The 26,183-nt window shown below is 36.1% G+C and overlaps 1 protein-coding gene across 3 annotated transcripts in view; it reads left to right on the top strand.

Annotated features, from left to right (window-relative positions):
* Positions 1-26,183, top strand: part of pigs (GAS2-like protein pickled eggs) — a 374,848-nt gene that overhangs the window by 84,833 nt on the left and 263,832 nt on the right. For all 3 annotated transcript variants that reach the window (XM_081768419.1, XM_081768418.1, XM_081768420.1), the window contains exon 3: positions 24,996-25,499. In XM_081768419.1, coding sequence (XP_081624545.1) covers positions 24,996-25,499 — 504 coding nt within the window. The remainder of the gene's footprint in view (positions 1-24,995; positions 25,500-26,183) is intronic.

Below are 26,183 nucleotides of genomic sequence, written 5' to 3' on the forward strand. Positions count from 1 at the left end.
AAAAAATAATAGAGCTAGATTGTTTTTATAGGGGAAAGAATACAGATGAAGTGTAAGATCAAATTCCATACTACACGAATCCCTGTTAAACAAGTATAGTTTTAATAGAGAAAGTGTACAAATGTTTACTGAGTTAGGAAGGTTTGGGGAGGGATCTGAACCTGATGGACCTTTCCTCGTGGGTGCCCTCTGCTCTTCAATGATAAATGATTACACATATGTGAAAAGATGGACGTAAGGGAAAAAAAGAGTCAAAACTTACTTTTCCTGTTTGAAAAAGGGCTTGAGAGATGACTGCTTCTTGTTGGCATAGTCAGCGTTAAGAGTTAAGTAGATCGTTCAAAATATAATCTTCATTTTGGTACGATTTTTTTTTTTTTTTCATTTTTGGAACTAGGCCGAATGGACAAAAATCTGCTGGAATTGTGTCTAACAAAACCTAATCGATTTGAAAACATAATATTTTGGTAAATGAAATTACTTTAGGAGTAAATGATTAATAGCTGAAAATTATAAACTAAAGCTAAAATTGTTAAGTAATTCTGTAATTTTCCAGTTGTTTCAATTCAGGAAACTGTAAGAATCGATAGTGAAAACAGAGCGTAAGGGTATATTGTAAAAGCAAATAACACTTGTTCTTCAAAGTGTTATAGCTGTTTATTATAATAACAAATCAATCTAGATTAATGCTCTAATGTGCCAAATAAGAACAATATCTTGTTATCTCCTTGACATTTTGTTATCTGCACTCAGATCAAAAACAATTTTTCAGCAGTTTGTGCTCTTATTCAGTCGTAAATCATCTGTTTGACTCTTTTATAATTCCAAATTCATGACTTTGGTAGTTTATGAGCTCTCATTTGAGCCGAATAATGTACTTAAAAGTGACCTATATAGCAGCAATGTTATACTGCCAATAAATAAACGTCCATTTCGCTTCCCCGGCCTTGAGGCAATTTTTCCAGACCTTGCAACTTTTTTGCTAAGAACCATGTAAAAAAGGGTGTTATTATCTGCATTAAAATAGCAAATAACCATTGGTCATAACTCTTCCTTTTCTCTTCCAGTTCAAAACGTGAGTATTGCAAAAGTGAACGCGAGTGGCGAGAGTATTGCTATTTTGAAACATCGTATATTCTTGAGCTAATTTTATGAATAAAAATAGGCTAAAACTACGGAGGGTCATTGAAATCATCAATTCTTTGTTGTACGTAGAAAAGCGTACATATTTTGAATTTTTGTTTTGTGTCTAAATATTAAGCTAGAAATAAAAATAAAAGCATAACATAGTAAGTGCATTGAAAGAACATTTTAAAATTACGTGGGTTCCTTTGTTTTATTAGCTCATTTTTCTGTTTCTTAGTGCTACATCTTGTAACTTAAAGTCCACGCTAACTTCCACACTAACTACAGCTCTGACATTTTATACAGATATGTAAACCCAATGCTAATACAGTAGTTCCACATAATTTTCGATCTAGCTCATCTTTTAACTGTAAAATTAGTAAAATTAATTATTTGTGTTAGGTATTCCAAAATAATTAAAAGCAAAAGTATTATCATAACTTCAAGTTACAAAAGTTTAAACAAGAATGTCGATCCACTTTCTTTTCACCCGAATTTTATTTGGACTTAACCTCTATTACAAGTCAATCATCTACAAATGTAGCTGCCAACTTAAACAGGAACCTTCTTGTATTTAAAACACTATTTAATTAACTTAATGCATTCTTGGCATTACTATATTCCAAACTCTGTCATATAAATCAACAGTAACCTAGTTACGTTGCTCATTTGTTTTATATAATCATTCTAACTTTTAACACCTTGTCCGACTATTTCATTCCCAACATATTCCTGGGTATCACCTAAAATTGAACTGCACCAAGTGACTTCCAGCATCCTCCCGGGTACACCTAAAAACGAACTGCACCAACTGAAAAAGCCTAACCTAGCATTCATCAATACAATACATAACTTGAATATTAACAACTTCCCAACATCTTTCTGGGTCACCTAAAAATGCGCCTGTAGTTTATACAACCCACAATCTCTTGGAAGTTTGGATGTTTGCAGACGAGTAGGCGTTCTGCTGACCATTATCAAGAGTTCTTTTCGTTGACGAAAGAAATTTCGGCCTTTACAATGAAATAAAAAAAAGAATGAATAAAGACTAGAAAGTAAAAAGAAACTAATAACCTTTAAAAACGAAATTTTAAAAAGAATGCTTTTATAAAATACACAGAAAAAATAGGGTACAATGAAGACATTTGATTACGACTAAAAGTACTGGTCGCTAATGAACCACTTCCGTAGTTTCTATAAAAAAATTGTCTCCAACCATTTGAAAGAGTACTCAATCTTTTTGAGTCTTACCATTAGTTCCATTTCTTCATTTTATCTTACAAAAAACTCTCCTCTTTAGAGCTTTGCTTTTTTTTAACTTTTCTTTTTGTTATTTCTGATTTTAGTTATCTTGACCTGAAAAAATCATATATGTAAAGAATAAATTTTTTGTATTGAGAATTTTCCTTAATAACGCCATGAATTATATACATTACACTCCCTCTAATCAGTCCCTCAGTAGTCTGTCGTCTCAGTAATCCGGTCCCACATCTGGCGCCGGCCACATTACGTTACAACAATCTATCAACGATTGATTGTATTTGTTTATACCGTAGCAGCAGAAAAATACATACAGTACTATTGTGGCTTTCATTTGTTGTTGCTTGTAAAGTGGTTGCGTGATAAAGAATGTCACCGTTGGGTAGCTTCATTGCTTCAGCTGAAAATTTGGAACATGTTTCATAGTTAGTACGTACAATCTCAAGCATTAAGAGTCTCTATTTTTTTTTCTCTGATAATGTAAGTAATCGTATATTTAATACAGTATTGCGCTGTATGTGGTAAATTCAATTTCAGACACACTCAATAATTCGGCACTTTTGATAATCCAGCACCCCTCTATGCTAGAAATTGTTGGATTAGTGAGAGTCTAGTGTACATCGAATCACCTCAAGACCCATCAAAATAGTGTGTTTTGAAATCTTTTAGTTTAACATATTACTAAATCCTGGAATATCAAAGTAATATACGAATATAATTGTCAAAAGGTTTCATTTCTTTCTGCCAACTTCTGTTGATATTTGACGATAGCCTTTGTTAGTCGTATTATTAAGGAAATCTACTCGACAGTTTTGAAGTGTAAATTAGCGTCACATTTCATACAGACACCATTCTTATTCAACAGCACTTACAAACATTACAAGACAGTTAGTGACAAGTAATACTTGTCAAGAGGACACTGACGAATTGAACAATTTTTTCCTTCGTTTTTTTCTTAAATCTTTATTACATAAGATTTCGAAAAAAAATTACAAAGAACCGACAGAAACCTCATGGTGAGTTCATTACATGGATGGTCCTGAAATAGTAGTTACAAGAAAGCTTGTGGGTTGCAACATTCAATAGCCAATTGCTGGTTTTGTTACCTCAGATACTTTTTTTTTCTTTCTTGTAAAAGAAGTAGTGTATGGAGAAGTAACTCGAGGTGGAGATTCTGTGTTTTTCTGATGAGCGAAGCACGTCTCGGGCCTTTTGCATTTCACGCCTCAATGAACATGTTTGTGGCTTTCTGTAAAGCGCCATCATTTATCATTTTCTAAACGCTTTCAAATGTTAACTCATGACACATTTTTTTCCTCTCTCTCTGCTCCCTTACAAGATGTTTTGAACGGATGAAACTAGTTCCGAAACACAAATAGAAGTTAGTTTTCGTCTTTTGATGTTGCATAACATGCGTATTATCCAAGAATGCACAAATTTGTATGTATAGATAACCATTGAAGTTTTTGAAGAAGAGTTCAGTTTAAGATAATAGAGAAAACGAGATGATAAATGTGTGAGTAGCTTAACGTAGGACAGGCACACTCCTGTGTTACTATTGGACAGTTACTATACCAGAATGTTCCAGTCACTGTTACTAGGCTCTCGTGCCCCGTACCCCAGAACAGAAAAGTGTGTATCCTACATTTTCCTTGCTCCTCATAAATTACGTTGAGGTTACTCCATGGTTAACTACGGTTGTTAATCGCTGAAATAATGTCTACCTTTGGACGATATTTTGATCAATGCATTCTAATTAGGATCGTTAACTGCCATCTCTCCCTAATTTTGCTTCATAATATTCTTCCATCTCCGTGAAATACCTACCAGAGCGCCTCACAAATGACGAGAAGATTGGTGAGGCTAATTTATGATGTTTTCCTGGTTAGGTCTAATGGAGCGCTAAGCAACCCATGTGCGTGCTGTACTGCATTCAGATTGGGTGTAAAATTGACAATCATCACACAAAAGATAAGTAACTAAATAAAAATAAACATCCTCATTTATTACACCAAACGTTGGTCCAAAATACATGTAGAGCTTGTAATTTTGTAATATAGATACACTTACTCATTTAAATTTTATATTGCACTCACCCCCTAAGGTTTCTCTTGGCTACGGCATCTGCTAAGTTCCGCTGCTTCTTGTATATGCTACAATGGCATCTATGACAACTATGTTGAACCATACATTTCGGCGCTTTATTTACCCACAGAAAGTATGAGCAAATGAAGATAGGAAATCATTGTTAAGAAATAGTCAGAACTCTTCCTGAACAATAGATACTTAGAATGACTGGAGAATGCCTAACAGATTATGGTAATCTTTGCTGATACAGAACAATTGGGATATCCGTAGATACATCTCGTACATTGCAAGGATTCAATATATATATATATATATATATATATATATATATATATATATATATATATATATACAGAGAGGGAGATGTATGAGGCGTACGTAAAAACATAGGTTACATGCGTAAATCCTGTAGTTTTTGGACTTTACGTATGACTATCCTGAAATGTAGTATCCTGAAGCAAACGTATAACTGAAAACGGTATGTTGTATAATATTTTCCGTATAAGTGTTCCATCTATAAGTACTTTCCGTATGAAAGAACTGTGTATAGGCGGTAAAGATCTCACATACAGATAGATATATGTAACATATAGCTGATGTATGTAATATACATGTACGTATGTAATATACGGAAGATTTAGATGTCAGACATCCTGCAACAGCATGATGTAACGTCTAAGTGGGATAAATGCAATACGTATTGAGCATATGGATAACATGTTCCGTACAGATTTCCGTAGTAAATATATGGGTTCCGTATATTTGTACAGTAATAACAGATCGGGCTTTTCTCAGTACTGGGATTGTACACGCTTACTTTTTCACACGGACTTGGAAAACTTTGAACTCCTATTTCCTGTTAATCTTCTTAGGAAAGTCCCAGTATTATTTCACAAATAGTAAAACTGTACATTTTTGAAAATAGTTCTCATACTAATGCACAAAACTAATTACAGTGAAATCTTGGGTAAAGCAGAAAATAACATAAAACGAAACTTGATTAAAATAAATGACATTGCAAGCCGAAATCAAGTTATAGCGTTTAATATGACTTTGCTTAAAATCGAAATTTGTCGGATGAGAAACAAAATTTTCATTCCGACATTTTGCTTTTGTAGTACTTTCCTGTGATGACGTAGAAATGGAATACATTCTGAAGATTAGTATAGGAAGTGGGATCATTATTTATGGTAGATTTTGCAACATTCATGTAAATGGGTTTTCTCGAGATCTACTGTTTGCTCCCATATTTTCATTTCGCGTATACTTTTACACTTATAATTCACTTGCGAGTATAATCCGTCTTCTTTAGTCTGCAGGGCAAAATTGTGGAGTGTTAAACTGTAAAGTCTGTATCATTTATTGTTTTCAACAATGTTTAGTACACTTCTGAATTGACCCTGCTACTACAATTTGTTGACTTGATTCTATATATGCTCTTTAAAATCACGGGGGAAACACTTTTATATAACTTTTTTTTTTTTTTTTGTATAACCATATATTCTTGAAGCGCTTCAGAAACTTAAATTTCCGTATATAGACGAAACAACGTTAACGGAAACTAAAGGTGTTTTTTTTTTATTTTTATTTTTATTTTTTTTAAGAATTGCTGTAGGAGTCAAAGAGTAAGATTTTCTATAAAGAATTTAGCAGCTTCTATTGACCAGTGGATCAGATTGAATGTACCATAATATTGATATATATCACTGGACGCGCACCTAGAAAATTCTGGTGGGGGGTCCAAGCTTCAGGGGAGTCCAATGCTACAAGTCACTACACCTGTGTAGTATTGAACGGGTATTATTCTGCACATTAAAAGACGGTAAGTAATTGTAAAATACTTTCACCTATATTTTCAGATAAAATGATAGAACTAGATTGTTTTTATAAGAGAGAAAATACGGATGAAGTACAAGATCAAATTTTTATGCTACATCAATCATTTCCCTGTAAAACAAATGCAGTTTTATTGGGAAAGTGTACAAATATATATGTTGAGTTAGGAAGTTATTGGGAGGTTCAGACACGGCGGACTCCTACCGTAGGTATGCCCCTGTATATCACTATTGTTATTCATTATGTGTATAGGGACCGCGCTGGGTCAGTGGTAGTGCATTCACCTCTGATGCATGAGGTCCTTGATTCGATCCCAGCTCGCAGCAAGTGACTCTGTGGTGGGCTCATGGGTTTTCTTGGGAGTTCTCCAGTTTCCTCCCACTTTCTTCATTCAACCATTTCATTCATTTCTCATCATCATCATCTCCTTTAGCATAGCCGGCATAATCGTGGGACATAAAACTCAAATATTTCATTTTCATCATGTGTATAGTATGATAAAATGATAAAACAGTTAATTTATTGGAGACTTAATTTTTTTTTTTTTTTAATGTTATGAGAATATCGTATATAACATTTCATTATCTACTGCGTTTCAATGTCAATGTTTCTGGACGTCTTCTAGTAATTGTCTTATATATATCATAGCTACAAGAATAATACGTTAATATAGCGAGATGACACTACATTAATGCTGAGATTATTCAAGCATTCGTGTTCCGTCATAAACATTCTACAGTAATAATTAAAGAAAGACAATAATTTACAGCATATTTTTCTAATAAATAATATTATATGTAGATCTACTGACTGTTGATAAAATATGGGATGTACAGAAAGTTGTTCCAACAGGATGCTGTAGCGGATACTTGTATTAAGTGAAGTGGCTTAATAAATATAATCCTGAAATCTACCAAGGTCAAAGAGTCTTGCGTTTCTAAACTTGCATTTTAAAATACCGTACAAGTAGATTTTTTTTTTTTTTTTTTTACCGAAAGAAAAACGTTTATCAAGAGTATTGCATTTAACATACTGTAAGAATCCATAGTGCCTTATAACGGAGGAATATTAATTGAGGTGTTCCAATTACTATCAAGTAATGAAGCCATATTTATTATACAGTGAAACCAGCTTTAACGAACACCTCTTAATGTCAGACGCTTTCATAATACGGGCATACCTTTTTCTTTTTATCTCGACAGATATATAGAGTGAGTGAAAATTACGTTCCCAATTTCACTGATTATCTTTTTGCTTTTAATAACACATATGAAAACAGAGAAAATACACATTAATTGATCAATTCAAAAGGTTTTTTTTTTTTAACATTATAAATGTTATTCTTAAGGAAATGAGAGCATAAAATAAGCATATTGTATCCTTAACCTGTGGGGGGGAAGGGGCACGGTTGCTCAGTGGTAGAGCGCATACCTGTGGTGTGTGGAGTTCCTGGTGCAATACGCGGCCAAGTAAGTTTGTGGTGGACAACATCGTGTCCTTGAGTTTTCTCGGGTTACTCTCGTTTCCTCCCACTTTCTTATTCCACCAATTCTTCCATCATCCTTAATCATTCGTCTCCCTTAGCCTAAAGGGCATAATCGTGGGACGTTAAGCAGAAATATTTCATTTCATTTGAATCACTAATCTGAATTATATTTATAAATTGAAAATTTCGAATTTATTATTCATACATACAGGGGTAAAAGTGGGTCTGACGTCACGCCGTCCCCCTTGCCTATCTTTGCACATTGTAATTTTGTTAGGAATTGAGGGGACGCCACAAATATTTTAGGCTAGTTTTAAACAGAAGCATTTATCGTAGCATTTCTCATAGCAAAACTCGTATCATGGATATCCTACCGTGTAAAGTAGCAAATGCTATAGCATTTCCCATGCCATGGCATATCCTATGGCATTTCTTGTCGATAGAACCTGCTCTATTTCGTAGCATTTTCCCCAGCATTTCTGGTCCGATTGCAGCGCCGTGGTGTGTTAAAAAGAAGCGAAAGATTTTGTGCCAAATATCCATGCTTTTTGTTTTGTGTGGGGAAATATTGTAGTAAAGAAAAATGAGTTGGAGTAGGGATGCTCTTTGTCCACATACTTCTTTGTGATTTTCGTTTTTTAATATGACCGGCGAGAACTGTTGTTACAATTACTATAGCTTTAGCTACCTCACGCTTAATTTCAGAGCCATAATTGCGCTTTTTTCCAGTGATTTGTTTGCTACGTCACGACAGATGCTTATCAAAATGCTACCGTTTAAAAGCACCATATACTTTTGATGCCATAGAATATTATATGAATTTTTTGGCAGCACATCTGCTACGAGAAATGCTACGATAAATGCTTCCGTCTAAAACTAGCCTTATGGAAGTGGGGGGATGATGTTCCCGCGCGTTCCCCTACACTTTTACCCCTGCATACATATAATATCTTGGGTACAGAGCGAAAGTCTACGGCCGTAGCAACGGTCATGGCTAAACAGTATTGTATGTCAATGAACTTAGCATATAATTCATGAATGTGCAAATGGTGTAGATGGAAAGACAAACCATACATCACAATTTTATAATCTCTTCCTATTAACTTGTTCTTCCCACGTGTTCTGCCTGTGTTTGTCCGCAAATGTTTAATCCTGGTCCTTTACGTTGGTGAGTTTTTCTTCGATAAGGACAACCGGTTTTTAAACCCTGGAGAGGTGATTATATTTATATCCGGATCTTAATATGTTCACTGAATGAGCTTCATAATTCTTGGATGTCCATCCATATGGGAGTTTCGTTTCATTAGAACTCACTCAACGGAGAATCTGTGTGAAGCATTTTTACGACTTCTGCCGTCGGTCATGATAATGTGTAGTCTCTCTGGAGTCTGAAGAAAAGTTTTCGTACGCATCTCACAGTCAGTCAAATTAGAAATATGAAACAATTAACTCTTGCATTGTAATTCATACATCACTGTTGAAGCAGTGAAATTTGTTAATTAATAAACCCAAACACAGCACAGCTGGATATTAGAATAGTGTGATGAGAACAAAATTCCTACACTGTTTTATGTCAAGTTGATCAACGTGATCAAGTTGATACTGATATTAACTGTGCTTCCACATCTCTCTACACCCCTCTATGTTTCGTTCCGAAACACGTATGTGTTACATATTAAATGTTTGAAAACATGTATTTCCCGGAGCATGCTTTCATGTTATACGAGGCGGTATTTTTGCTTACAGTCTGCATATTTTTTGTTTCTGCACCGAAGGTGTATGAGCTGCGTGGGATCTGAACGCATCTTCGTACCCTCACTGGGAATCGAACAAAGGCCTTTCTTACGGAAGTCGGAAACCATTTAACCACAAGGAAGCTCAGAGAAATTCTGAAGTTTAATTTATTATTATTATTATTATTATTATTATTATTATTATTATTATTATTATTATTATTATTATTATTATTATTATTAGAGTAGTAGTAGTAGGAGGAGGAGGAGGAGAAGAAGAAGAAGTAACATTTTAAACACATATGCCTTCTCTTTGAATGAAATTGTTACCAAAATCAGAAGTTCTTGTTTGTTCTTGCTTGTGAATATGTATTTTCACTTGTGTAGCTTAATGGTTAACCTGCGTGGTCCTGCGTTTGATTCCCAATGTGCATCAATTTTCTGTACTGAGCCTTCTTAATATATAATTGGGAAACTATTTTAATTAAGAGGTATCGAACTCCGGTCTTCAGACCCAAAGGAAACTATGAAGGAGCTGATATGCTGACGATACACTATAAAATCGTTTGATTAAGCATAACTCTTTGGGTAAAATTATGCCAAGTTTAGTTTTCCAGTAGTTGTTTCCTTAGAAGTATAATTGTGTTATTTTGTTTTGAGGAGAAAACCTCGTATTATACTATGCCTTCTTATATTATTATTTTTTAATTTTTTAAAAATGTGTTAATTAAATAATTTTTCTTAGTCATAGTTTTTCGGTATGTTCTTCGATTATTCCTTTTTTCTTTCTTTTTTCTTTATTCTTTCGGTTCTATACATGTTTCTTTTTGACCTAAAAACATCTCACAGAAATCTGGATAATAATGATAGCATGAGTTTTGTTAGAATCACGCAAGAGAGACAAGAAATAAAAAGAACAAAATAAAACGAACCGTGCAACACTCAACATACACGAAACGTCCCTCATGGGGGTCCATCACATCATCATCATCATCATCATCATGATTATTCTCTTGCACCTGCATGTCCAGTCGACCTTGGTTCGTGTCGGGAGGATGTTTCAGGAGAAGCCGTGTGGCGGGCAGCCGGCACTGGAAGGCACGAGATGATGACTCATTCCAGCGACGTTGTGTAGTGATAGTATCCTCTTTACCCAGTGCCTTACAGCGTTCACTGCTGACTGGGATAGGTTCGGTTTTATTTATTTGCTTTTTTTATTCAAAAGATATGAATTAACTAAAGGAAGAATACGCTTTGGAAAATGATAAATTCTAAATAGTATTCGAATGTTTGGCTAGCGAAAGAAATCTACATAAATCGCATAATGCTTACATGTAGACGAAGAGTAACATTACTTGCCTTCGATGTATGTATATTCTCCTGCATTCATTCCATATCGAGATGCTAATATTAGTTGAAGTGGGGGGGGGGGGAGATAAGAGTGTTAAAAAAAATTCTTAGCACTGGAATTCTTCAATGTAGATAGTTCACATCCATAATTATTAAACTATAAATGTGTAAAATTAGCACTATAGGGTTCGCAGCATTATTACCACTTTAGGATGTTATTTCGACACCAAAAGTCCAGTGTTGTGGTTAACACAGGTTCGATGTGACCGGTTTGACACAGAGTGGATGTTGAGCGGTGTTCATTTTGTAGTATGTGTTAACCGCTTACAGGGTAGTCAAAGTGAATGAACAAAGGGACGCAGAAATATAAACAGCGCCACAGTGTTCACTCAATAAATGTTCTGTGTTGTTAGAAGTATACCAGCTCACATGGTGAACGCTGTCCATTTGGGTAATAATATTGATAACTGTATTAATATTTGTCATTGATCATTCAAAGTTTCTATTTGCTAAGAACAATGACTTAACAGAGGTATCACATCCGCTTCAAAATCCTGTCTCATCATACAAGTACATATATGCTTTAATTTTTAGCGTGCATATTCCCGTGCGGAGTCACAAATATCTATGTAACTGACATTGGAAGTTTGTATTAACTTTTATTTTAAGATTTGAACAAAGCTATACCCAGTGTTTTATAATTTTTCCCAAGTAACCAACAACATTTGTTATTTACTGTAATACTTCACGAAAATCGTTTTGTAAACGTGTGATTTTCTAACAAAATTTACATTAACAGATGCGCTACTATCTGTTTTCGATGTTATTTCTGTATTTCAGTCCATAAGTATTCTTTAAAATGTGGCTAGGTCAAGAACATTTTAAAGTTTCTGTGTTATTCGTGTATTTCAATCCATAAATACTCTTTTAAAATACATCCAAGTTAAGAAAATTTTACACCGCGTTGATTACCTCGCTAATCATTTCTCGATGCTCTTTTAGCATTCAGGAAACGTGGCTGCGTAATAGTAACATTGAAGTCTTGCAATGTTTATCTTCCACGCTGACTATATTTCGTTTTATTATCTCTCATAATAGTCATTTCCGTTTTATTAGAATGAAAATATTCCTGTAAACTTAAGTATTTAAGTAACTGTACACAACACAATACCAATCGTTGGTTGGTTAAGAGTTCAGTGTTCCGTTCAGCATCAATGTTACATGATGTAGACCTACTGGTTAACGTAGGATCTGAACTACATGAATTTCCATCAGGAATCGAACTCGGGTCTCCCGTGCCAAAGCTGCACATACTCACCATATAGCCACGAAAGCTCAACAATAGCAATGGCGTATTACTAAAATCATTCCATACTACAAGTTACAGCGTCAGGTATCTGATTTGACCACCACCAATTTAACAATTTATTTCAAAATCCGATTAGTTGAAGTATCATATCACCTGGTCTGTGTCAAAATTTAACTCAACTCTGGTAACAGAGAGTTATTGTGTTGGATTAACACAGTTATGTTTACTGTCTATTTGTCTCTTTATTCAGCCCATGTAACTCATTAGTGAGGGGGAATTTTATTCGAAATATATTAAGTGGGGGAATGTCCTTCATTCTTCCCATGACTTCACACCTTTTCCATATGGAGGTATAAAATTTTCATTGTTGCCTCAGCATTGTGACGCATTAAAGTATGGTGTGCGCTGTCTAAAAGACTATTAACAACGGTGAGAATAGATGTGGTGTTCATACTACATCATCCAGTTAGCAGCTTACCCACCAGTCAACCTCCCATGGAACTTTAATTCATTATATATATTGCTTGATTTTCACTTTTTTAATATACACTTGTAAACTATACATGCATGTGTACGTGGGTCCTTCCTGACCTATCCGCATAATCACCATTGAGATTCAGGCATTTGTCCCACCGTAACACCAATTTGTCCGAATCTTTTCAAAAAAAAAAAAAAAAAAGTTTAGCGTCCTTTTCAGCAGCGAGGCTATATGAGACGTGAATCTACAGTTTAATGTGGATCCGAACCACATGAGCTCCCGTCAGGAATCGAGCCTGAATCTCTTACGGAAAAAACGCGTACATTAACCGTTTAGCCACGAGAGAGAGGTCATATATATTGTCGTCTGCTTGGGCATTGAGGCTTGTTTCAAATTCTATGAAACCATTCTGCAGTCTGTATAGTTATCTATATGACATCTAAAGTTTAATGTGGGTTCCAAATTTCACGATCTCCAACCGGGAATCGAACTCGAAAACAGATAAAATAATACGTGTTATTGTAATTTCATTGGTTTTACGTGGCTCGTTCAATATATAAATTTCCCTCTGCTGTAAAAATTATTTTTTAATATACATTGATAAACTCTACATGTATGTGTAAGTGGATCCTTCCTCAACTCTCTACATAATCCCCATTGAGATTCAGGCATTTGTCTCAACAGTGCACCAATTCATCCAAACCCTTTGCTTAAAAAAAAAAAAAAAAAAAAAAAAAAAAAAAAAAAAAAAGTGCTCTGGCTATTTATCATTCTTGTCATATTCCACTTCAGTTCTGCATCATCAGTTGACAGGAGATCAGGTCGCTTATGTTGAACCTGAACTCTTCGTCAGGGAAACGCAATTCAGCATAAGCGATCTGGTCTGTTCTTCTTGACGACAACACCCATCGCCACGTAGCACGCAAACAGGACACAAAATTCAAGAATGAGGATGGGAACGGCTACCCCGCTCTTCATACAGCCTCAGTTTAGCTCCCAGATTTCGACAAATTGGTGTTACGGTGGGACAAATGCCTGAATCTCAATGGTGATTATGTGGAGAAGTCAGGAAGGACCCACCTCCATATGTACGAGGGCTATCCAGAAAGTAGATTACGTTTTCGTCTGTGTCCGCTAGGGGCGGGGCTAGCGCGGCCATCTTGGGGTCAGAGCGTTGCGCAGCTCAGTCGGCATCTAGCCGTGCTAGTGAGAGGTTCGTGCTGTGCTCCGTTAAGATACTGTGACGGTTTGAAATGTCTGCGTTAATTGAAAATTCCGCGAGCTGCGAGGTGCGTGCAGTAATAAGGTTTCTGACAGCAAAAAACTGTAAACCGATAGAAATCTATCGGCAGCTGTGTGAAGTGTATGGGGACAACATTATCACTGAAGGTGGAGTGCGACAGTGGGTCATAAGATTTAAAAATGGCCGAACCAATGTTCACGACGAAGATCGAAGTGGGAGACCCAGCAAAGTGACTGCCGAACTTGTCGAAAAAGTCGATGTTAAAGTCCGTGAAAATCGAAAGTTCACAATAACGGAACTTTCTTTGAGTTTTCCACAAATTTCGCGAAGTTTGTTGCACGAAATCATCAGCGAAAAGCTTGGTTACCACAAGTTTTGTGCAAGATGGATTCCAAAAATCTTGACAGAGGACCACAAAAATCAGCGAATGGCTGCAGCGTTGCACTTTTTGGACGCCTACAATAAGGATGGTGACTCTTTACTCGATCGCATCGTTAGTGGTGACGAAACATGGGTGAAACATGTGAACTGTGAAACGAAATTGCAATCAATGCAGTGGGGGCACACAGGTTCTCCCCAAAAACCCAAGAAATGCATGCAAACAATGTCGGCAAGGAAGATGATGGCGACTGTTTTTTGGGACAGAAAAGGTGTGATTTTGGTGGACTTCCTGGAAAGAGGCACTACAATAAACGCTCAAAGGTATTGCCAAACTCTGCAAAACCTCAGAAGAGCAATTCAAAACAAGCGCAGAGGAATGTTGAGCTCTAAGATCTTGTTGATTCACGACAACGCCCGGCCCCACACGGCAAATGTCACGCGTGAAGTTCTTGAATCTTTTCAGTGGGAGTTGTTTCCTCATCCGCCGTACAGTCCCGACCTGGCACCGAGCGACTTCCACCTATTCCCAGCAATGAAGAAGTGGCTGGCTATGCAGCGTTTTGATGACGACGAACAGCTGCAAGAAGAGGTAACGAAGTGGTTGAAGTCGCAGGCGGCCGAATTTTTCGACGAAGGAATTTCCAAGCTCGTACATCGCTACGATAAATGCCTTAATTTGAATGGTGACTATGTCGAAAAGTAGTATTTGTGTGTGGCTTTCATCTGTATATAATAAAATTTGTTTCCTATACTTTGTTGATTTTTTATTCCAAAACGTAATCTACTTTCTGGATAGCCCTCGTATGTGTAGTTTACAAGTGTATATTAAAAAATTATTGTTTTTAACGACTTAGGGAAATTTATATATTGAACGATCCACATATATGCGTAATTATTCTCGAACTCACTTCATGATTTAATAATAAAAAAAGGACGGTGATGTATGTATCTTGCTTTCAATGCTATTAGGTGTTCGCTATAGAAATGACCAAATATGGTGTGCACTTGCGAGGCATACGCTTCATCCATTTCTTGTAGGAAGAAACGTGTGTATTGAATACCAAATACTCGGAATAAAAGATTGCCACTCAGCGTGTGTTAGTTTTTCGTTACTTATCTTAGAAGATAAACCAGTAGATAAGATCTCATATATATTCGATGGGGAAGATCTATGAAGTCTCTTTACTTACTGACACTGTTTTTTCGTCTTTCCTTTCGTAATGTTAATTTCAATACATGATGAACATGTTGTTTGGTAGCAGCAAGTCACGGTATCGGCATGTTTTATTTTATTCTTTTTTTTTATTTTCTATTTTTTTTTGTATTTTTTATTTGTTCGTCTTTTGGAAACCGGTTGGGGTTTCTTTGCTCGTAAAACACTCGCATAATCAAACAACCAGACAGGTATTTAGCAAAAGTTCTTTCTCTTTCTTTTCTTTTCTTTCTTTTTTTCTCCAAACGCGCTTCATTTCAAACAAGTAAGTACCTTTCCTTTTCTTCTTCATTTTTGTTTTTAACAAATGATGTGCAAAGTCATCAAGAAAAATTCTCTTTTACTTATCTTTTCCCGCACGTATTTCACCTTGGGCAAGGCCATATAGTGTTGCAAACTTAACGCACGTGATAATGAGTAGTGATTGATGATGAAATCTTGGTAATAGCACATAGAAATGAATGTCAATCATTTGGATATCGTTTAAATACGTACAATATAGATGGAGTCTTGGATTCCTGTCACCAAGGCACGGAATGTCCTGAAGAGCAGATCGAAGAGAAGGCCTCTAGATAAAGAGGTTAGATGAGAGTATATTGAATAAGCAGTTTCGGACAGACGACAAGGGGTGATCATCCAGCTTGGGGGTTTGGCGTGAGGCTAACAACCTCATCCTCTTGTTCAGAAATATTCACAGAAGCCTCGAACCAGGACTGATTAGCTGGCACAACCTCAGCAAAGTAAAATGGACGTGAGATTTGAAACATGGAATATAAGAAGTCTTTATTAGGGTAGGTGCGTTTAAAACCGTAACGAGTAAGTTAGTGAAATATAGGTGTAGGATGGATCTAGTAGGAGTTCAGGGAGTTAGATGGGAAGTAAAAGGAGCGTATGCGGTATTTGAAATTGAAATAAGGGGCATATTTGGCTCCTTTATACATTACAGAAAAAGTATTTATTTTAGTAGAAGTTTCTTATGTGGGCGTTTCTGTTTTACTGATTATAATGTTTATTTATTTATTTTTATTTTTTTTTTATTTTTACGAATGATCCTGTCGTATAAATGTGCATTCAAAAAATTAGATTTTGTGTAGCCGTGACAAAGTGCTGAGTTCATTATCAACGACAATTAGGTCGTTGTAATTTATAATAAAGGAATGCATTTTTTGAGTGGGGAAGTGGTTGCAGAAATATAGATTAGGGTGTAGGATGTGTTAATTCGGTCCTAGGTCAGCGAGGTTAAGTAGTGTGGATGTTACTAATACATAGATGGGTGATCGGGCTTCTTGAAAGAAGTCTACACTTGAAATTTAGTTTATTTATTGAAAATAACTCATGTATCAATGTAGGAAATCTAACCACAGAGGAACAATGGTGACGGAGTCGATAAGGCGTCTACTTACCAACGAGGAGGATTGGGTTCGATCTCCGGTGCATAGAATTATTTTCTCATTCTACCCTCATTTTAAAACTGCTCAGGGATCAAACCAACTTTGTAAAATGAGTTCCTGGACATAACTGGGGTTCATGGTGGCCTGAGTATGGTGCTGCCTACATATATGTGCCAAAGTCTATTACATGTGGTGCTTTACCAGCATCCAGCCTTTAGAACTATTATAACTTGATGTAAATTGGACTTTTACCTTGACCTAACCACAGAATCCACTGCAGCAGAAATCGTTGTTGAAATGATTTTCCAGTGAGATGGTGTTCTAGCAGAAGCTGCATTCTGTAGAATGGAACAAAGATCCTTCCAATTCCCAGGTATGATTTCATTACCAGCATATCCTATTAATGGGTTACTTTCTGCATTTGTCATTATTGAACCGACTTCGATACATACATGCAGTAGTTTCAGAAAGATACTTGCTTTAAAACCAGGGCTTCATGCTGGAAACTTTAGTAACTCGTTCTCAAATGTTGAAACTAACAAAATTTATTTTCCTGCTAGCTGAAATACTCATCTTTCGCATAAGGAGAATAATATTTATGCAACATCTTTTAAAGTGAAAGAAATGTGTGAAATATATGTGATAACAACAAATACCTTCGGCATTGCCCCAACCCTTCATTAGGCCAGCAACCTGGACAACATCAGAGTAGTCCTGTAGTGCCTACCTATAGATCCTCTCGAGTCAAAAATCGAAAAGCTACTTCGTACACGATTAGATCTCGTAAAGGTTTATTTGTGTACAAAATTTAGTTCTTTGAGTGACTTCTTTTTGTGCAGAAACCTGATGACAGTCACACACAATTATGTTATTATTATTAAACATGATTTTGAGTAGATTACTCTGGTATCTACAGTATATAAATAACGAAACATTCGACCTTGCTGATAGAGGCGTTCTTGCTATTTTTTTATTTGGTGTTTTGTAATTATCGGTGACAAGTAACAGAGACGTTGGATTGACAGAACAATAGACTTTGGGATGAAGAATGAGATTTGGTTGGCTTCTTACGTCAGACCCGATGCAGAAGACTGTCACGGGCGGAGGAAAGGACAGGTTCAAAGATTATATATAACTCAGCAGGACCTGAATATTATTGGGTTGAGACGACATTGAATTTTGTTGTATTTGCCTTCTCTCAAACACACGTTGCAGCAGAGGGTGGTAATCATTCTGCCTTCTTTTGCCTGTCATACGACGATGATCCTGGAATCACTGTTTTCTGAGAAGAGCTTCCAAGGGCAAAGAAACAAAGAATGCATGGGGTTAAGGGACATTTGCGGAGGAAAGAAGAGGGATCTTGAACAAAGTCCAGTACCTTTTTCCTAGTCAACTTATATTTTTGAATTCTTTAGTCGTGCATGTAGACTATTATTGAAAAAGGAAATCTCTCGAGTTTTTCGTCAACATTTTTCTTTATGATTGAATGATATTGAGCGCATCGCCTTAAAATTCATTACATAATTGGAGATACTATTATAGAAGAAAAGACATTTCTAAAGCATATTTTTACCTACCGAAATAGATGAATGGTTAGCTTATAAATCGGGATGTTTCGTGTTTGAATTTTAAAGTATATCTACATTGTCCTTGTGAATGGTATACTCTCTGCATGCATCTGAATCATTAAAAATAATCGTTCCTGTGTTGATTAGCGCATTTTACGTAAATTAAAATTTTCCTGTTTTCCTGCCCCCTGTATTTAGCTGATAGCAGGGGTAAAATTGAGGGGGAATGCGGGGGACGCCATCTCCCACCTCGAAAAATAATATGTACGACGTCCCCCTAGTTCCTAAATAATTACAATAGGCGAAGGTAGGCAGGGGCCGTGCCGTGCCGTGGGGGGGGGGCGCGAGCGGGGCAACGGCCCCGGGTGCGGAAATAAGAGGGGCGAAAAATTCGGGAGAAAAAAGGAAAAAAGATAGGAAAAATTGCTTGGAATATATATATATATATATATATATATATATATATATATATATATATATATATATATATATATATATATATATATATATATATATATATATATATATAATATGGGGGCGCCGTCATATACTCTCATCTCGGGCGCTGATTTTCCACGGCACGGCCCTGGGCAGGGGGATGGCGTGACGTCATGCTGCTACCTACCGTCTCCTTACCTTTTCAGATCCACTTTTCCCCTGGTTGATAGTAATAGGTTCGATCAGTTCATCCTAATGTCACTGATTGTGAACGCCAAAATGCTATAGAATAAAATGAAGGAATTAAGATCTTTGGTGCATTCTGCATATATTAACATGATTCTTTTCCACTGGGGCTAGTTGAGACATGGACATAAAGTTTAACATGGGACCATCCGAGTCTCATTTGTATTGAACCTAGGATCACGTATTCAGAAACAATAAGCAAATAGTAATAACGAAATCACTGAATGTATGATCTGAATTCCTGTTGATATGAAAGTAAAATTAGTTTATTAGGTTTCCATGAATTCTTGCTGTTGCATTTTTATTACAGGTTTTGTTAATTACTAATTATGAATTAAATTACACAAAGGAAAATAAATCATCATCTTTCTTCTTGTTTCAAACAATAAGATCTTTCTTTCTAATGATTTGAACGAATGTAATTGTTAACGTTTGATCCTGGAATTCATTGATTTTAATCTTTCCCACAAATGCAAGATGAATGTACATTGTTTCAGTAGAAATAGTAATTAAGAAAAAATTATGTTGTTAGATCTCAACATACGTGTTGTGCATAACCCTTTTAAAATAAAATGAACACCTTGTGAGAGAAATTTTCCATTCAATATCAGAGATAATAATTCCATTATATTCAACCGGAAAGAAAGAAGTAACATATTCAAGTTATCTACAGAATATTATATAGAAGTAATTTCATCTCCTTGTAATTAATACGAACGTATCAAAACCAGATCGTTTAAAGTGATAATGTACTATATACAAGTAACAGTGTGTAATGAACTGATGTGTGTGTGTGTGTGTATGGATCGTAATTACTTATTTATTCACATTGAAGAAAGTGCAAAAAAGTACTTTGTAATAATTAATTCTCTTGTGTGTCAAGAATGCAAATTCTCTTCTGTATATATACGAAGGAGAATCCGAAAATGTTTTCCGTCTCGACTTCTCCAGGAAAGCACACACCAATGGAGAAGGGGGGTCCTGATCTCGTACCCAGTGACGTTCATTTGTTTCGGGCTTTAAAAAGACACTCGGGAGCAGGCGCTTTGGAAGCAATGCTGAAGTCAGAAGCTGTTTGACGCTTCTTCCGTATGCAGAACCCTGAATTTTTCTTGAAAGGATTTTTGAAGCTTATAGACCGGTTTGACAATGTACGTGGTACTTAGGTGGAAAAATAAAGGTACACTCATGTCCAAAATTATTGTCGCATGTCTATAAATGTGTTGTTGTAGGAATATAATTTGATAACGAATTCTCCCGGTATTTCTTATAATGTTACTATGTGTATAATCAGCAAAGACATGTATGTGGAAAATTTCATGTCAAAAGAACAGTAAATAAGAACAATAAAACGAAAAGAAAACTTTCTTGTCCTTTTAGCAACATTTTATTTTAGTCATTCTAATTTTCGTATTTATAATTCTTTTCCTATGAAAATTACCACAAATATACATTTCCCGATTATACACATAGTATCAGTCTTAAAAGTACCCTGCAAAATCATTTTCAAATTATATTCTTACAAGAAGACTGTGTAGATATACGACAATCATTTTGGACATGAGTGTACATCTGATCTTTAATGTCACATGCTGTTTTTGGTCTTGCATCCCCACCTCTGTCCACAGTTGCCTGGGAGAACTTATTTTTGGACTCTCCTTGTATTTCTGGACTATACAGGGTGCTAAAAAAATTGTGCAACGCATGGAGGTGCTACAAAAGATGGTGAAAATGGCCACCGTTTTACTGCCTCACACGTGTAGAATCTTCTGATCATGTTTTTGAACACGCTCTGGACGTTCCGTGTGAAATGTTCACAGTTGGTTGAATGTGGTTAGCTGTTCGTCCAATGTATAGGCTACAGATGGATTGTATAGACTGCTGACTCCAAATATCCCCATAATGAAGTTTCATAACTCAAATTCCTTATGTAGTCTTCGAGAATAAAAATTCTTTTCTTCAGTGTGTACATATGTTACTGTGGCAGTGTACTAATAACTTCTAGATGAAATTAAGAACAAAATGAGAGCATAAATTTATAAAACGAGACGAAAAAACCTTATTTCTCCTCTCGCCTCGTGGGTAACACCATATTGACATCTAGTCAGCAAATACCCTCTTTGTTTTGAAATGGCAGAGGATAATAATAATAATAATAATAATAATAATAATAATAATAATAATAATAATAATAATAATAATAATAATAATAATAGTTGCGTTGCCTAGGACTCAGAATTTTTCAGTGTCATTCCTGATTGTCACGATCGATTAAAATAAACCACCTAAAGGCTTTATGCATTATAAAATTATCAAGAGACATAATATTTGGTAACTTTTGTTCTTTCCTTTGTTCAGTTAGGTAATTCCACTGACTTTTCGCGCACTTGACATTTTTAAATATACAAGAAGCTATTGTTGAATGCAGTATGTTGCATAATGTGTTTACTATATATAGGAAACAGTCTCCTTGTGAGTGTGTACGTCCTTTCCCTATCCTTGACAAGACCTCTTCGTGTATTTGTCCTGCTAGGCATCTCTCTTCTCTATTCATGCCTATTGAGTAATTTGGTTTCTCATTTGAATTTTGTACATTTCGTTCAAGCCTTGCGTTAAAAGCAAAACCTTTCATATTAAGATGACCATTCATATATCTTCACGGGAAGCTGAAGTACGGAAAGGAATTACAAGATACTTATAACGAAATATATATTTTTTCGTCATTGTGTTTCTGTTCCTCTCTTTATCTAGCCATATCCTAAAATATAGTTTCACGTATCAGGAACATTCTTAGTTTCTACTCAAAAGACACTATTTCCTATGGGGCATTAATTTGTTTAACCACGTATAGTAAATATTTATTACAAGTAAAACGTTTGACAAGACACAAAATTATATCGCAATACCTATGACAATCGGAAATGGCAAGTTCCGCAAATTGTTGATTCTTTGTAAGTAATGTGGTTTTCGCTTTGCGTCTTTATGTAGCACTGACATTATGAAGTACTTGTTTCTTCGTTTATTTATTTATTTGAATTTTAGCGTCGTTTTCAGCCCCGACTTACATAAGATGAAGGCATGCAGCTTAAAGTGGAATCCGAACTACTTGTTTATTTTTTTAATGTTCTCCCACCGGAAATCGAACCCGGAACCATAGGTGTAAAAGGCGCTTTCTTTTTTAAAAAAAAATCTTCAAGTGGGACATTTGTCTCTATGGTCTTCTAATTAATCTCATTTACAATTTTGCTTAATCTACCACGACAGGGGTGCGAACACTGAAACTTCAAGGACAGTTAAAAAACGCTTATGCTCATCACTCAGACTCGGACCCACGATGGATTGTGTCCCGTGATTCGAAGCCGAAGAACCGGAACCACTTGTTTACGGTTATTGTCATTGGCAGCCGTTAGACCAATGGGCAAGGCTGTGGTACGTACTGTGAAAGTAAGAAACGATACATTATTCTGACTTTTATCCAAGCATGGTACTTCAAATTGGTTTTCTCCCTAGGTATATGCAAATAGGATCACCGGAAACATCCATAGAACATACCACGCTATACAGTAGAGCGATTCATGTGTTTGATTTCACGCGTTATAACTTGATTTTATCCCGGTTAATTTTATCGCTTTTGTCAAGAACAATATTCCCCCTGTTTTGCTGCTTGGTTGCGTAAAGAGACCCATAGACGATCCACGGTTTGTGCAAACATCAGTTCAATTTTGAGTTTGATCGCGTAAACATGTTCACTGAAGCAGCTCGTTTAGCGATAGTAATTGCTTGTGCTTTGGAAGCGGAAAGACCTGCGAAACCAAAACGGAAGAAGAGGGTGTGGATGAAAGAGTGGTTCAAGAAACGGTCTAAGTTTAGTCATCAAAATTTACCTAGGTAACATCCGAACTTAAGATTAGTTCGACTGTGGACTATAAAAATTATTTACGAATGGATTCAACTACATATGGTGAAATACTGGAAAATTGATTTTATTCCTCACTGACTCTCTATCCACCTTCTAATCTATTTTCTTCATTTTATCCACCAATTTCTCATATGCCGCATTTTTCAGATTCCTGTTTTTATAATCTTCACTCTTTATCTTCCACAGTTCAGGTAAATTTCGATAAAGTTCAATAAATTCTCTCCAGAATTCTTGATTCCTATTCATTGACGCCATAGCGCAAGAAATAAGCGTCTGTATACTAGGCCTCTTACTCGGAAATAAAGCTCGTGTCTGCACAAACATTTCCATACACAGTCCACATGTTTGCGCAAACATCATGTTCATGTAAACAATTTTTGAACGAGTTCGATGTGGAAAAAGTTTGCACAAACGTTTGCGCAAACAGTTCATACAGCACCATACACGGTCAAACTGCACAAACAGCCTTGTTTGCACCAACAGTGGACCGTGTATGGGCCCTATAAAGCTTAGTTCCCTTTTCAGCACGAGGTTATATGATACGTGGTCATCAAACCGTCGCAGTCCGTTCAAATTTCACGGCTATCCGGCCGGAAAACAAACCCAAAACCCCGTGCATTAAATGCGTGCCTGACAGCTACTAAACCAAAGGGGGGAGGGCTATGTCCTATTTGGTGTATAGGAGAATATGAAATGACGCACATTCGTTCAAAGAAAGAAAGAGTCTAGAAGGTCATTTGTTGTGCATAAAAAGTTTTTATTATTATTATTATTATTATTATTGAGCAGACGTAAGATCAACTTCATGATAGCATGATTGTAAACACATGCGCTTCCTGAAGTGGTGTGCCGTCAGTATTGAAGAACAATCGCGATGTATAAATACAAGAAACGTTGTTATTATTTGATTTGCCCGTTTTGTTATGTACTCTTGCATTACGGACATAAGCGTTAAAATCCTAATTTCTATGTTAATCAAATGCAGAAGTTTTATCGCTATTATTTCTCAAGTACTTAATCATAAATATGGCTTTTTATTCGTAAATGTTGTCATTGATATTCGTTTCACTATGAAAAATTTTGATATTTTCAGTTTCTGGTTGAAAACGCTGAACAAAAAATATGAAATTGTTATTTAAAGTGGCGTTAAAGAAGTGGTTTATTGTATATAATAATGATAAACAGACAGTACTTTACCTAGGTAAAGGAATCAGGAGTCAGGAGTTTCATATCACCCGACAGGATAACCTCTTGCGTTGCCAGGTTCACTCTAAAGTTTCGACTTCCTTTTACCACGTTCTCAGGCATTTCGGTCGAGTACATATTCATGAGCTTTACATAACTAAGTAATCAACTGTCACACATACGCACACACACACATACTCGCGCCAGTATCCAATGTTAGTTGCAGCGGTTTAAAAAACCTAAACTTTCCAGATCACTCCAGAAATTGTGGTCTCCTTTTTCTAAGATCATTGTGGTGTTATTTTCATAGACTTCTTGTAACATGGCTCCATAATTAACAAGGACCATTATTGTTTATCATGATAAGGTACGAAGTGCTCTCCAGACCAAGAAACCGGATCTGCAAGCTAAGATCATCATACTCTTATCATGATAATACCAAGCCTCACACAGCCATGATGACACAGCAGAAAATCATGAAAATGGAATGGGGATTCGTCCCTCAGCCTCTCTACAGTCCAGAGTTGGCTCCTTCGGATTTCTTCCTGTTTGGTCGTCTGAATGCCCACCTGCGGGGAACAATATTATTGCCATCTGTGTAAAACTTATTGAACGGCCTTTATATATAGAGTACAGATTCCTTTATATTTTGTGCTCACAATAATTACAAACTATTTTCTTGTTTATTATATCAAGAAATCTTCAATATTTACCATTAATTTTGCGTTTTTCTTTTTCTATTTCAGCACGCTAATAATGTTCGACGTACGGCGGAGGAGTATAAATTAAAGCGGCCGGGAAAGAAATTCAGCCAATGGGAAATCCCAGAGAAGGAAGTCCACTATCGACCAGACGTGAAACAAAAAACATTCTTTGCGCGTGATAATGTATCGAACTTTATTGCTTGGTGTCGTCAATTAGGGATCTACGAGTGCCTCCTGTTCGAGACTGATGATCTTATACTACGAAAGAATGAGAAACACGTGATTTTGTGTCTGTTAGAAGTAGCGCGAAGGGGCGCAAGATACGGAATGCTTGCCCCAATGTTGGTGCAATTCGAACGCGAAATCGATCGAGAAATTGCGAAAGATCAAAGGGCCTTGGATCGTGCTAATAGTGTTCCTGGTAGCGACGGTGCTGACGCTGATGATGATGATGATGATGACGACGACGAAGAGGAGGAGTACCTTGTTGAGTATGGCCCCATGCCTCAGATCATCACCAATGACTTGAAGAGCCTCGACGAAATGGTAAGTACAAATTGTGTTTGCTGATGTTTTCTATGATATGGTAATTCGTTTTATTTTTTTCCTTATGGTAAATATGATTTCCTTTACCTAAGGACCTTTTTGTGCGAAAGTGGTTTCAGTTAATACTCAAATGCAATGTTGCTGCGTGAAATGCTGTGTTATTGTGAAATGCTACTAAGAAAAGAAACAGCAAGTTAGTTGTTGCGTGATTAAAGAACGTAAATTTGTCAACGCTGTAGTGCTCTTACGTGAGAGCAATATTTAAAAGGAAATTGAGCAACGCCTACGATGGTTTAAGCGGTGTCCCTGAATATAGTTACGACTGTGTTACTCCCATTGTTTCTCCTGCTGGAAATGTAGTACTGTTCCACCTTCATAGTATTAGAATAACGAATACGAGTTCAGACTATTATTGGAATAAATGAGTAATTGTTGAAAATTATCTTAACAGCATCTTATCTTAATGTTCCCATTAGTAGGAAACATGTAAAAGCTAGGACACTATGTCATATTATCTTGATTGAATATGATGATATCCAATCTCACCGGTCATTCACAAATCATGGCACGGTGACAGCTGTAATTTCCAGTGAATAAACACGAGATAGTTGGGTAAAAGAAAGGATAAGGTAGTAAAAATACAGTGTAAGGTTAAAGGAAACAAGAAGATATTGACATTTGTTT

Source organism: Thermobia domestica, chromosome 8 (assembly GCF_964235325.1).
Source record: "Thermobia domestica chromosome 8, izTheDome1.hap1.1, whole genome shotgun sequence".
NCBI classification, from domain to species: domain Eukaryota; kingdom Metazoa; phylum Arthropoda; class Insecta; order Zygentoma; family Lepismatidae; genus Thermobia; species Thermobia domestica.